The sequence below is a fragment of the Lolium perenne genome, chromosome 6, assembly GCF_019359855.2.
Source record: "Lolium perenne isolate Kyuss_39 chromosome 6, Kyuss_2.0, whole genome shotgun sequence".
In the NCBI taxonomy this organism is placed as follows: Eukaryota; Viridiplantae; Streptophyta; class Magnoliopsida; order Poales; family Poaceae; genus Lolium; species Lolium perenne.
The window spans coordinates 149,918,560-149,933,237 of NC_067249.2; the positions used below are offsets into that span (position 1 = coordinate 149,918,560).

At 46.4% G+C, this 14,678-nt stretch overlaps 2 protein-coding genes across 2 annotated transcripts; both read right to left on the bottom strand.

The window, feature by feature from the left end:
• Positions 1 to 2,537: 2,537 nt before the first annotated feature.
• On the bottom strand, positions 2,538 to 3,647 carry LOC139832534 (uncharacterized). The gene has a single exon (XM_071822313.1). The coding sequence runs from the start codon at positions 3,645 to 3,647 to the stop codon at positions 2,538 to 2,540; it is 1,110 nt and encodes a 369-aa protein (XP_071678414.1).
• A 7,210-nt stretch (positions 3,648 to 10,857) lies between these two features.
• Positions 10,858 to 13,895, bottom strand: LOC127307218 (uncharacterized). Its single transcript, XM_051337947.2, has 5 exons — positions 13,623 to 13,895; positions 13,386 to 13,514; positions 12,605 to 12,811; positions 12,336 to 12,520; positions 10,858 to 11,622 (listed from the first exon to the last, which is right to left on the bottom strand). The coding sequence occupies exons 1-5, from the start codon at positions 13,810 to 13,812 to the stop codon at positions 11,020 to 11,022; spliced, it is 1,314 nt and encodes a 437-aa protein (XP_051193907.1). The 5' UTR covers positions 13,813 to 13,895; the 3' UTR covers positions 10,858 to 11,019.
• Between the last annotated feature and the right edge of the window lie 783 nt (positions 13,896 to 14,678).

Sequence of the window (14,678 nt, forward strand, 5' to 3'; positions counted from 1 at the left end):
AGGTAGGGGACGATGTGGAACGCGCTGCGCGCGTTGTGCGGGAGCTCCATTTGTGCGGGAAGCGGACCATGACGTCGCAGGAGGAGGAGCGTGCCCGCGCCTAAGCTGCGAGGACGGACAGGAGGAGGGCGGCCGCGGAGGAACGCCGGAGGAAGGCCGCCGCCGGGCCACCCAGCTGGCAAGCTAGAGTGGAATCCTTACGCGTAAAGACCGCCCGCATCGAGTGAAATCCACGGGCGCGGCAGCAAATCGGCGGCGAGTCCCAGGTAGCTAGGCTAGTAGTAGGTAGTATTAAGAAAAATGTAATATATCTAATTTTAATGAAAAATGAAGTTATCTCCCTATGACACGCGGGCCGGGGAGGATAAGGACGAACGCCGAGCAGACATCTGCGGCCACGCAAACGAGGTCCAGATTTGGGCTGGATTTGAATCGTCCCGAACGCCGCGGCCATCCGATTTAGAATGGGTGCACGCTCTGAGCCGCCGCGTGGACGCAGGATGGATCGTTGCACTGGAGATGACCTTAAGATAATATCAGATACTAGAGAGTACTATTTAGCAGCTTGTATAACTAAAGCTTCTCCGTTCGGACACACAAGGACTGGACCAAGCAAAGCTCGGAACAACTTCGGTAGTGAAACAACACCATAGCCGCGCAAGTACACAGCTCCGCGCAGCTGCAAACACAGAACAAATTCATCAGGAACGCAACAGTTCTGATCGTAACAAACGGCATAACTCCACATATACATCATTTCGGTACTTTAATACTTCGAAGTTCATTAGTACAGCGCTAACAAAATTGGCAAGAAACAGAAATTCATGAACTGAATCCCAACTCCCATTCATCTTTGGTCTCTAGCTAGAATCACATATCCCACCAGGTTTTTTTTTCCTCAGCCCGTATTTCGAGATTACGATGAAAATCTCTTTTACCGGTTACCACCGAAAATCTGTAATACCGGACAAAATATACCGGTATTTATATATATTGTGAATTTTGACAAATTTTTGACAATTTTTTAATTCATTTGTGAAATCTTGGGAGGTATTATGTCACGTGTTTTAAGTATTTCCAAAAACGGATAAGGGCATCTACAATGTAGCTAGGTTCTTAAATGATAAAAATTTGACGTGCGAAACAGAAAAACGGTGGAATGTTGTATCCTCCAACCTCCAACCCTAGCCGCAAACCCAGACGCTGAACTAGTACCAAAATTTCACATTGAAATTGGATGCAACCCATAAAATAAAATAAAATAAAAATATCCCCTTATTTACGGGAAACAATAGCATTTTCAGTCACAAGTGTAAAAGAGGATTGTACAAGAAGAACTGAGGAAGCAAACAGGGAAATGTTCACAAGAATGTATTGATCTATCCATTAATAGGCATACACGCCACCATGCCACAACATTTTAACTTCAATTATACCCCACAACTTGGTAAAATAAAAGGACATTTAGTATTTCTTTTTGACATTTAGTATGTTGCGATCGAATCCTAGCTAACTCAATTGTATATCTTTCATATCCTAGATCATCGCAGCAAGCCCTCTAGTCCCATGCCATGGTAGAGATAACATAAATTGAACTAATTTTTGGTCAATCATTTAAAGTTCTATTAGATGATTACACAATATGCGTGTTTTTTCCGCCTCATAGAAAATCCAACTTCGAAATTAAGTTTAATTTCTTTTAGATGTTCGTACGACTCCCGCTTATTTAGGAATTTTTAACAAAACATTTTGAAGCTTACAGATTGTGCTATAATAATAGATTTTTTTACACATATTCATGATGATATGGTACGCGTTTGCGAGAAGAAAAGGAATAATGTTCTATGTATTGTGTATTCATATATATATTTGATATCACTCGTTATTTTTTGTGTCAGTCACATACTCACATACTACCATTTTTTCGCATGTTTGTTTTTCCCGCGAGATATGCATAACCTTGCAGTAAGATCACAATTTTGCATCATTTTTGTTACAATTTTAGTATCATAGAAATCTTGTGCAAAATTAGTGGGTATGGACTATAGACTATGGATGCACATTCAAAGTTTCCCTTATATATAAATTAGAGAAAATTTCATTAAACCACACAACTTTGGGCAAGTTGATTGAAAGAACACAAACGATGTGATTTAATCAATTCGAGAACATTTCTCAAATTCCAGTACCAGGTAGGTCCACATGGCATAGGAGGTGGTTCTCTTGGGTTTTTTTTTTTTCCTGCGGAGCAGACATGACTTGAACCAAACCTTTTCAAAGTGTTCACATTTTTTAACTTTCTACCAAAATCATTTAAAAAATTCAAATTTCAAAAATATAATAATTAAAACTTCATTTAGTGAGTAAAGTAGAAATTGTTGTGTTTACTTTGCCCACCCATTTTTCGGTTTGGCCTTTTTTAAATAGTTTTTGGCCCAAAATATACTTCAGAACTGAAACTTTTGATGGAATTCTGAAAAAATATAGTAACTCAAACTATATGGAGTTGTGGTTCCACGGAATTTCCGCCGTAAAATCTACATGTAGGCACCTAGATTACGAAACTCCATCACATTGCCATAGTTTGCGTGGTCCATGAGTATCCTTGTAAGGCTCAAGGGGCGGAGTGGATGTTGACGGTTCCCTTCGATAAGCATGATGTCAGTGGCCTCAATGGGTTTCTCAATGCCATCGTTATCAAGGCGAAACATGTAAAACCCGTGTTGGTTCGATCCGGACAAACCGCCGATGTAGTAGATGCAATTGGCTTCAACGGTAGGAAGGTTATCAGCGTCAACGGACAGGGACCGACCACCAAGGAAGATAGCACGATTTCCAATGCTATTGATCCTCTCAAGAACCTTATTCTCCAGATCGACACTGAAGACCCGCATAATGTCATTTTCGAACACCGGAGCATGCACAACCAGGAGTTCCCCCGCGTTGTCCACGAGAAACGAGGGGTGCCAGGCCTGCTTCCCGTCGTCGGCGATGATGGTGGTGATCCTGGAGTGGTCTTCGAACAACACGAGCATTCCATACTGGTCCATAGCGTATACCTGACCTTGGAAAGATATCACGGAGGCGAACGATTCGAGGGCTGGTTTAGCCGTGAAGATCCACCTGGACGCGAGTTCGTCAGTCGGATCGACAGTGGCTACGTGTTTCCGATCGTCCAAGATGTACAGCTTCATCATCGGCGACGAGCCCACCGCTACCGCGCGTCTCCTGGGTGCGCACACCGCATACACAGGGAAGCGGATCCAGGCGCCTGTGAAGGGGTTTAAGGCGGATATCTTCTTGGAGTCTCCTGGCCCCTGCAGGACAAGGAGGCCATCGCTGTCGGCGGCCAGGCAGTCGTAGTCGCGGAGCACGGGCAGATCTTTCCACACGAAGTTGTCGGTGTCGACGTTGAGGAAGAGACGGCGAGAGTCCTGCACGTTCGCGGCGCGCGAGTCGAGCATTACCCATCGGCGAGGGAGGAAGCGGGGGTCTGGGCCGCGCGGGTCGGCGGTGGCGTTGCGCCAGTGGTGGCACACGGCGCGGAGGCTCACGTAGCAGTCGATATCGCCGCTGGCGAGCAAGGAGTCCGCAACGAGGCCGACGAGGTCCGAGGTGAGTGATGACCAGTCCGCCGCCATCGCCATGTTTGGGCACCCGCGCTGCCGCCGCCCCCTTGACTACGATCGGATCGGGATTAATTGTTGGAAAAAGTCTATTCTAAACCTTGAACTTGTAGTGGTTGGGTGAAATGAACCCCAAACTGTGAATCCCTGTCGTTTGTACCCTGAAGTATGTAATCCCAGTCTAAATCAGACCTCGGACGTGTTTGGCAGACCAGGAAAGGATCAATCCTGGCCGGGAATATCTGTTTTCTTGCTGACTAACTGGGCCCGTGTGTCATATTCACCTCTATCCCAACCCATCTGCGATCCAGCAATATAGAAATAAAAAAGTTCTACCGGGACAACCGGCAAGGGGAGGAGCATCATCGGCGGCGGCGCTGCTCTAGCAGACCGAGGAGGGCGTCGCACGGCCGCCGCTCGGAAGCGGGGAATGAGGGCTCCGTGCCGCCGCAGCTGCTCGCACGTGGGGACCAAGGGCACCGCATCGGCGGCGCTGCTCGCACGCAGGGACCGAGGGCACCGCATCCGCGACGTTGCTCGTCGACCGCCTCCGCTGCTCGCCAGGCCCGGGCGGCCACATGTGCTGGGTGTGCAGCTTGCACAGGGCCCCAGAATTTTAAGGGCCCCAAATTTTTATATAGGCCCAGTATTTATACAGGGAAAAAAAGAAAAAAGGAATAGATGGAAGCGTGCCTGGGCCTTGGAAACCTGCAAGCGGAACGTTTCTTCACACAGATCGTGAAGGACTTCCCGAATCGGGAGTTAAGACTGCTCATAGTGGGAGTAACATAGGTAGTAACATCACACACCCTAAGATATTTTGGTGACATGGCATGACAATAAATGAAGAAAGAGAGTGGGGTGGTAACTAGCTATGTTACCATAACATCACACTTCTCAAGACAAGATGAGTCTATAATCTAATAAATATAACATGCATGATACCACATATATGCAACTACCCACTATGAAGGTAGTAACATAGGGTAGTAACATGCACCATGTTACTACTCTATGTTACTCCCCACTATGACTAGTCTAAGAAGCGACATTGCGACTCACGAGGCAGGCAGCAGCCAGCGACCCACACGCCTCTTCTCCTCCTCGCCTCATCCGATCTTTCATTCCCGCTGCCTCGACCACGTCCTGTCTTTGATTCCCGCTCCCGCGACGCCGGACGAGAAAGCTGCCGCCATGCCGAATTCCATCTGACAACTAGACTAGGTAATTCGAATTTTCCTCATCTTCTATGTTCTAGGCTATTCGTTGATCATCAATGGTACATCATTATTTTATTTTTTGTATGTAATGTTTTAAAATCAATGGGGCGTGATTCCGGTGCCAAAAAGCGCAAGAGAAAATAGAAGTAACATATACTAATTCAATCTCAAAAGTGAGTTATGGACAAATGTATTATAAAAGAAGCAAATGTGTCTTCCGACAATTAGTCGGTTGGTCCTGCCACGCTTGCACTAGATATTGGATAATGATAGCTTGAAATCTTCTTGTGAAAATTTTGAGGGTGCCCTCACAAAAGATAAAAAGTCTGACATTGATGCCAACGACTTGTATGTTGAGCTGAAGTTTCTTCAAGAATTCATTTCAAAAGAAACCATGGAGTCTGTTCAAGTTCTAGATTATTTGAAGTGTCATGATTGTTCTCCCAATGCAAGTATTGCGTATCAAATTTTGTTGATCATTCTTGTGACTGTTGCATCAGCGGAGCGAAGCTTTTCTAAATTGAAACTATTGAAATCATATATGCGTACTATGATAACGCAACAAACACTCAATGATTTAGTGACAATATCACTTGAGAGTAAAGTGTTGGAGAAGATTGATTATGAGGATATCATTGAAGATTTTATTTCGAAGAACCCTTAAAGAATGATGTTGTTCAAATAAACATTATGCAACTGAGAGTTAGGCCCGGGCCAACGGGAGTGCAGCCCGTGCGGCCGCACAGGGCCCCGAAATTTTGGGGGCCCAGAATTTTGAAACGGGCCTTCTATATAGAGTATATAATTTTACTTCGGATGGAGATCACGAAACTAGCTTAGTTCAGCTAGTTGCGCGCGTGCTAAATTGTTATCCACGAGGTTGCAAGTTCGATTCACGAACCAGCGCGCTTGCTGTTATTATCTTTTCTTTGTTTTTTTTTTCTGTTCTGCATTTATAAATCACACTATACCTGCTAAAAGGTTGCACGTTCAAAACCCAATAGCAGCGCCTCGTTTTACTTTTTTTTCTTTGGTTTTTTTCTATTCTAATTGATGCTATGATACAAATACTTAACTATTTATTTTATTAGCATTGAATATTAGAAAAGCTGCATTTATTTATATCCTCATTGATGATTGATGCCTATGATACAAATACTACTTTTGAAAAGTTGTATTTATAAATCAAACTATTCCTACTTTTGAAATAAATTTCTAGTTCAAGTCAAAGATGTCAGAAACTTTGTACTGCGATATCTTGACTTCTGATATTCAAATGAAACAATTAACTAACACGCAAAAATATTGCGGTTTTAATTTATAGAGAGTGACGTAAATTTGATATATGGCTATTGTATTCCTCTGGTGGGGGTAGTTTTTCATAGGCTTATCTATATACATATACTTTTTGGGATGGTTTTACATGCATCAAAACCATTAGATATAGGTTTTTTTAAGGACCATCAACCCGGTCGGATTTTTAAGCAATATGCTTCCTTTTGAAACTATTTTTAAGATAGTATTATCAGGAGTTTAAAATCTACGGGCATAGAGAGTAGTTTTTCAGCTTGGACGTCCACTTAAAACATATAATTGTTATAATTGTTTATTAGTTATATTTTTCTAGTGAGATTGGGGCCCATTTTAAATTTTCGCACAGGGCCCCGGATTTTGCCGGCCCGGCCCTGCTGCTCGCATGCGGGGAACGAGGGTGCCGCTCCTCCGGTGATGCTCACCGAACGCCGTCACGCCGCGTCGGGCGCGTGGGAACGAGGGCGCCGCTCCGCTTGTACTGCTCGCAGACAGCCACTGCTGCTTGCACCCCCTGTTAAAAATGAAACTGGGGACCTCCTCTTACAGATTGATGAAAAAGATTTCCCTCAAAAAAATAAGAAAAGATTGACGAAGAAGATGAATATGACATGTGGGCCAATTTGGTCAGTGAGGTAGCTATTTGCAATTTTGTTTTTCGTTTTCTGAAAAAACAGGCCCAGGGTTTAATTTAGACTGGGATTGAATACTTCAGGGTACGAACGACAGGGATTCGGAGTTCGGGGTTCATTCCGTCGAACCATTACGAATTCAAGGTTCAAAATAGACTTTTTCCGTAATTGTTGGTTATGACATTATTGGCTGCAGAGGGTCTCGGGCCGAATATGTAGGTGCGCGGGTCAGGTGTGTGTACAACGGATCAATCAGACGCAGTCGTATTAACAGGTGAACGTGGAGACATGGCTTGCATTTGCTTGTACAGAGGTCGTTTAGTTTGAAACATTTTTTTTTTTTTTTGAGAAAATACGGCACTTTATTAATCATAACAAATCATTACACAGAGTTTTCCGGATACATTCCGGAGCAGAAAGTCTAAAAGTACAAGAGACAAAACGCTCAGCTGAGCGAGCTAAAACGTGTGCCGCTTCATTACATTGTCGTAGAGCATGCATAAAAGAAACCTCTGCAAAACAAGTACAGATGTGTTTGATATCCTGAACCACCAGGCCCACCATGCTCCGATCCAGCTCCAAAGATTGCAGACGGTGAATCAAAGACAAGCAGTCCGAGACAACAATGATCTTGTCAAAACCTTCCTCAACAGCAAGGGAAACCGCGCGGCGACAAGCCAACGCCTCTGCAATTTCTGGCGCCGTAACCTCATTGTGTAGCTCGCTGCATGCAGTCAAGCAATCACCTCTGTGGTTCCGAATTACGACGCCTATTCCCATCTGACGAGAGGAAGCGAAAAGGGCTGCATCAACATTAACACAAACCGTACCTTCTGGCGGCGGAGACCAACGCGCTCTAAAAGAATTGGAGTCACGCCTAGTAGAAGGATTCGGATCATACAAATGCAGCTCAATCATCTCGACATAAGCCTTGACTTGTTGGACGACAGCATGTGGATGCTTCATTGGTTCACCATTTTTTGCACCGTTTCTAGCAAGCCACAAATGCCAAACTAAAACTTGGGTTTAGTTTGAAACATTGTGACCGACTCAGGCTCGCCAAAGTACTACAATCCAATCTAGCTGTGGGACTCGTGTGGAACATATTCAGAAACACCAACTGCTACACAGCTCGTAGAATTCATGACCGTTCATGACTTGTATGATTTTTTTCAAACCATGCAGTTCATGCAGAAGAACTGCATGTATATTTTATTAGAGGAAAAGAGACCACGAGCGATCAAAGGTACATAGGTCCAAATAACAGCGATCTACAACGACCGGATTACAAGCATCTTCAGCCGCGTCCCAAACGAATTTAGGCGTGCCGGACAAAAAAAAAACGTGCATAGCCGCGTCCCCCAAAAGCTCTTGTTGTTCGGCGTGGTCGATATGGTGTCCGGGACCCCGAGCCCGTCCCCGCCCCACAGGGACGGTCCGGGCACGCCAGCCACAACGAAAAATGAGGCGAGGCGTGGTGGGGCCGACGCATCAGCGGCTCGGAAGCCTAAAACCCCGCCGCCTACCTTTAGTCAAGCGACGTTAATGGCGTCCCAGATTTCCCAGGCGACGCAGGAACGCGTCTCGTCGTGCATGGCCGTGTGGCTGTCCGCGCCGGCATTTATTGCGTCCAACGACCCGCTACCGCTTCCCCTGCCGCTGATGTACATTAAGGGCGCCCTGCGGTTCTTGTTCATCCCAATCTCTCGTCGCTCCCAAATCTTCACCTCGCCGCTCCAACCGCTACGCAATGTCGTCGTTCTCCCGCAAGATCGCCGCGACAGCCTCACCGTGGCGGAGGCGTGGGCGTTGTACCGCGCGGGATATCCCGTCCCGTCGGAAATGCACCTGCCAAGCAGCGGCGGCTGGAGGATGGCTGTCAACGGCATAGGCGTCCCACCGTCGTCGCCAGGCTCGGAGCATTGGAGGGACTCCATCAGGGCCCGGCGGTCTGCACTCGACGCCGACGAGCGGGCCGATCCGACCTGGGCGGCCACCGGCGACGACGCCTGGTGGGTCACCTACTTCCAGGCGCAGTACGACATGGAAATGAACAACACCAACGGCCTCATCGGCCGGCCGAACAGCTGGAACAAGGACGGGCGCGTCCTCTTCTGGGGCGTTCCGGGGCGCACCCTGCAGAACGTCATCGACGGCATCCACAACGGCGCTCCAAGGTTGGAGACGACGTACTCACTGCCACCGTCTCCCGCAGTGCGCTGGCAGCCGAGGAGGACGTACTCGTCCTCCTCCAACTCTTCGTCGTTAGGGCCGGCCTGATCGACGTCGTCCTCGTCGCACCGCGCCGCACCCTACACCGTCCCCAAGCGTGAGGTGAAGGAGGAGCCGGATGTCAATCTGAGGCGCGGCGGCAGCGGTAGCAGCAAAGGCGCGGCGGCGGCGCCCTCCTCATCTCGAAACCGGAGGTGAAGGAGGAGCAGGACGATGAGGCAGTGGTGAAGGCGGCGTTGCTGGCGGAGCAGCAACTCATCGCGAGCAGCGACGACCCCGAGGACTGCCCAGGGCTGCGAGCGGCGTTCTTGGCGTCGCTGAACGAGAAGGATGCCTGGAGGGGACCCCGAGGACTGCCCAAGGCTGCGAGCGGTGACCTCGACACGGCGATCGCCATGTCAATCCGCAACACCGGCAAGCCGCTCGTGGACCTTACCAACGACGGCGAGACTGGACCAAGCGGCCTAAGGACGAGCCCGTCGATTAGCCCGACGAGCGCGTCAAGCAGGAGGTCGTCACCGACGACATGTACAACTTCCACCAGTACTACGATGCCTCCGGTCGCCGCAAGTACTCCTAGATTAGGGGTTAGTTTAAATTTAATCGAATTTCGTTCGAATCTATGTAATATATAGCAAGTTTGAATAAATTCGTTCAAAAATTTCTAAAATTTTGTTTTGGGACGCGGCTGGGGAGCGACGTCCCCCAAACACGGCACGAACAAAACACGTCCCCTAAATGCTCGATCCAGCGCCGTTTGGGACAGTTCGGGGGACACGACTGGAGATACTCTAACAGGGTGGAAATCGGGGCGGGATGCGGGACAAACTTTTCCTCTAACTCTGCTTTATTACTGCTCTAATCAGGTAGTACCTCCTTTTGTTCTAAATCCTGTTTCGCCCGCCTGCAAAGGACTATCATATTTGAGTTTCTAGCTCTTATTTTGCCATCAGCTAAGTACATGTCAAAACAAAACAAAAAAGTTGTCACTCGCATACCGCTTCTATAAGACGGCTGAAGCAGATCATGCGCATTAAGTCAAGATCAACTGCTGAGACGGTGTGCCGGACTACAAATAGTACCTAGTAGTACATTCTATTAATTTCACTGGGAACTGTTACAAAATAATCCATTTTACTTATAGTAACTCCTGCAGATCGAACACTATGTACCGGCGTCTAGAAGTAAGAAGGATCATAGACTCTACCGTAGTTTTATGATTTGTCTCTTCAATACACCGATCAACATATCCCAAAATTGCAAAATCCATGACGAACTTGATCAATTTCACCTGAAATCCAATCACGGACTAAGACTGGCGCATCGGGTGAAACAGTCAACTTATCGCAAATCCAGACGATTTTACAGGATACCGAACTAAGTCTAAGAGAAGCCCCCCAAAAGAAAAGTTCAACACAAACTATTATGGGATGGAGTAGTTGGGTTCTTGATGTATATATTGCTCTTTTACTTCATATCTGATTTCTGCATGAATGATAGACAGTTGCTGTTAGGGAATTATAATGCTGACATATGAATTCAATACTATTGCTCAGCTTAGGTTCGAACAAAATTTCTGTGCTCCAGATACTACTGGATCTATTTCTATCAGCTGAGAAAAGAAAGTTGCTCATCAGGGAAAGCAATGCACATAAAAAAATAGATCTTCAATAAATCAGTTCTGCTATTTTTCAACCATACATTTTTCTAAGTTGCATGACATTGGTCAGCCACGAAACAGCAAATTCCATGTAGAGTACCTCAAATGTAACATGTGGACCATCAGAAGATGCAATTAACTCAAATTATAACGAGAAAAACCAGACAATATGCCAATGAAAATAGCAGGTTTCCAGCATCTATACCACAAATTAGCACACATGAAACATTTGTTGTTTGGTCACACGAGTATTTACAAATGGGAACCCACCGCTACTTAATTACATGACTGAAAAAAGACATATATCGTTTTCTGGTTCTTAATCTTGCCACGAGTTCTCATTGCAGCATGGGATCAACCTTAAGCCAATCACGATATGTTGGATAAGAGCTGGGTTGCATGTCCTTTGGAGCGAAAAATACCCTCACACTAAACTGGCCATACACTGAAATCGAGTCATCTGGAGAAGTAACAGGTCCCACAATTTCATCCTGAAAAGTCCAACAAAACAGTGATTCCTCAATTTTCAAGTGAACATCTAGTTTTCCCTTTGACTTCACCGCAATGACATGCTTGAGTATTTTATCATTCATATAGCATTTGTCATCAAACATCACAATCTCATGATCGAAGCCACTACTGAAAGCGGAAAACCTCATGTGATGAGGATGGCCAGACTTTGCAAAGATTTCTATCACGGCCTCAACACTCTCTGAAAGGAACATGTGGTCTATGTCCAAGGTGCAACTGTCACTAGAAATCTGTCCCTTCAGCATGAAATCAAAATCTGAGCGGACAAAAATCTCAACATAGGCAGAAAGTAATTGTTTGTCCACTGATCCATCCCCTTCCTTCTTTACCCAAAGATCAACTTCTAGTAATGCATGCTCCAGTACATACATTCCTCGACAAGGGGTGCAAATAGGTAAGGTGAAGGAATCCTATAATTGAACAACTTGTTAGAACTGAACATGCAAAATCTACTTCCAATTACAGTGGCGTGTATGGATAGAACAAACTCAATAATATGTGCATGTTCATATTTAACAAGTGTTCCACATCCCTTCACAATGGAGGATTGCATGTGACTTAATGGCATTTGCAAGTAAACATTCATGTAAACTAAGAAATCGCGTACTCCAAAAACATCAGCACTAAGGATCTCATGAATCATGATCTCCCACTACGTCCTATTGATCTATAACATCCATAACACATGTGTGGCAGAATAACGCCTCACGAAAAGAAATACTCCAATATGAAATGTCATATTAATAAACCAATATCACAATTTGTATATGTCCTTGGGGCAACATATAAAACACAGGTAATCTGACAAGCATGTTAATGTGATTAACAATATGCAAGTAACAATGGTTGGCCTATTAAAATATAATGAACTGGGTGAGAGCAGAACTTGCTGCAACAACATAGTCATGATCCAACCAAGAGCAGCAATCAGATAAAGAAAAACAGAACTACTCTGAAATAGCATAGAAGAGGACCGTACAAGAAACATAGAAGATGGACCAAAATGCAAAACTTTCAATGGATCAAAGCAAAAAAGAAGCTAATTGACATAGACCTTTTCTCATATTGATGAATAATGTTGTTCACAACCAGCCTTTTTGAAAATAAAACAATCCTTGCTTACCTGCTCAATCATGACAGCATCATCTCTTGAACGGCAAAACAGATGATTCCTCAGCGGCTCCAGGTCATCCCGGACAGCGATTATTCCATAAACACTAATGGGATAAGATACCTCAGAGCACGACAAACACAAAGAGAAGATCTGTAGCATCTCTGCTGGTTCACGATATCCAAGAACTGGTGCAGCTGCACAGATTGGGAAGAAAAGTAAGTCGCTAAGAGAGCACATAGATTGCACACAGCAGATTACTATGAATAAATGACACTTACTTGTAGAGGTATCATGGGTCATGTATTTACGGTGGTAACAGTAGCCCCTCCGGACACATAGACAAGTTGCAGCAGGGAGTACTCTCAAAGGAAAAGGAAGGTCATCAATCTGCTGACGCAATTTGGAATATTCTGCATTCTTTCTCACTAGATTCGTTAACCATATGTTTTCCATTTTCTTTGCTTCTCCAATCGAGTAGTTTTTTCCTGAAAAATTAATGGGGCATCAATCAGCAGTTAACCATTAAGGTTCACTGATCTCAAAAAAAAAAAAAAAAAAAAAAAACCATTAAGGTTCACCTCGTCTACTTTTGATTGTATTTCGTCGTGGGATCAATTCACGAACTTCTATATATTCATCTTCTCTCTCTCTCTCTCTGGCACCCGAGGGCACGAGCACACACAAACAAACAGTCTCAACCCTGCCTCCTCCCCATACCAGCCTCCTTGTCACCCACCTCAATATTTCCCCGCCGCCATGCCTACCACCATCAGCTCAATGATAGCTTCCACCCCACCTCCTAACTGGAACAATCACCACCATCACCTCCTACACTTTATCGAAAAAAATCACCTCCTACACGTTATCTTGTCAGTCAGCTTGAAGCCCAGGGGGCTCAAGTGAGCCAGCACCCCAAACTATAACCTCAACAAAACATGGAACACCACAGGGTTTGCTATTGCAGTCTACTGGGTTCTCCGCCCAAAGCACCCATAATGTTTGAATACTCAATTCGTCATTGTTGGAGCGAATTTGGTACATTCTTCGATAATTATCTACCTGGGCAATTTGTCTCCTTCTCCTCGTCTATCACTTGGCCACGGTAGAGGGCTTCGCCATCATCATCAGTGTCGTCGTCAGTAGACATCTCGAGCACCGCATTCCAGATAGTGTCACCGGGATCTGGATCTGAGCAGTTACAACAAATAATAAGCAATCCATGTACGGTGAAGATCAGAAAAACAAGGGATGAAGATTTATGGAACAAATTACAAATGTGATGCACGGTATACTGACCAGCACCCATCGGGTGGTTGACCCAGCGGGACTCTCTCCTCTCGTCCACCTCCAACTCCACTTCCACGGGCGGGCCATGGAAACTCTGGAGCGCTTGGTCGCCTAGGTCTAAATTGAAACCAAAGTTGGCCTGTTCCGCGTGTTCCCTTTCGATTTCCACTGCGCCACGCCGCTCCTCCACTGATCCCATCGCCGCGGGGAGGGTTTCTTTGGCGGCGGCCACGGTGGATTGGTTAAGAGGCACGAAAATACCAACGAGACGGCGGCGGAAGTAATGGCATTTAACCCGTAATAAAATGCAACTTCAAGGTACATCATAAAATTTCAATAACTTCGAAAATTTCTCTTTGAGGAGGCCATGAGCCTAATGTCCATTCACGTATTTTCCGAGAGTACATTGAATCTCATTAACCTTTGAACTCCAATTTCTCCTTTTTGAGGAGGCCAACATTCCAATTTCCAACACTAAGAGCTTCTCTAGCGGTCCAGGATTTCAGTTCTTCGGCCCGCCTGTCGCTCCCCGTGGGCGAGCGATTCCAACCCTAGCCCAGCAACTCCTCTCCCCTCCCCCTTCAGATGTCGCCGCCGGGGTTAGTCGCCTGCCAAAGACCGTGGGGTGCCGGCGGCGGCGGATCCAGGGATCCCACCCGCGAGGTGGAGGCGTTGGGATCTCCCATCTTGGCGGTGGAGATCTGCAGCGACGAGCCGGCGGCTCCTCGCGCCGCGGGCCGGCACATCGCGGCGAGACAACTCCTCGTGGTGGAGGTGGGCGAGCTCGACCATGCTGGCTTCTTCCTCGCGGGCGACAATAGCAGCGGCGCAGCTTCTTGTGGCAGGGCATCTCGGGTGACGGGTGTTGCCTGCCAAAACCCACCGGCGAGCAGCGACGAGCAACACGAAGAGCCGGGAGGCTCCCAGAACTGCTGGTGGGTCCTGGTCCCTCGGGCGACGGCCCGCAAAGCTCCGGCACGCGTCCTGGCTAAATGCGAGGGCGTGCCACCTGACCTATACCTGGTGAGGAAGGTGATGGATTGCTTCGATTAGTTTCCTGCATGG

What these genes read in the sequence shown, in the direction of transcription:
- LOC139832534 (XM_071822313.1), bottom strand. Translation starts at nt 3,647, where the DNA reads ATGGCGATGGCGGCGGACTGGTCATCACTCACCTCGGACCTCGTCGGC.
- LOC127307218 (XM_051337947.2), bottom strand. Translation starts at nt 13,812, where the DNA reads ATGGGATCAGTGGAGGAGCGGCGTGGCGCAGTGGAAATCGAAAGGGAA. An exon ending in GAAGGAGACAAATTGCCCAG is followed by an intron (nt 12,812 to 13,385) that starts GTAGATAATTAT and finishes TTAATTTTTCAG; the next exon opens with GAAAAAACTACTCGATTGGA. An exon ending in ATGCTGTCATGATTGAGCAG is followed by an intron (nt 11,623 to 12,335) that starts GTAAGCAAGGAT and finishes GTTCAATTATAG; the next exon opens with GATTCCTTCACCTTACCTAT.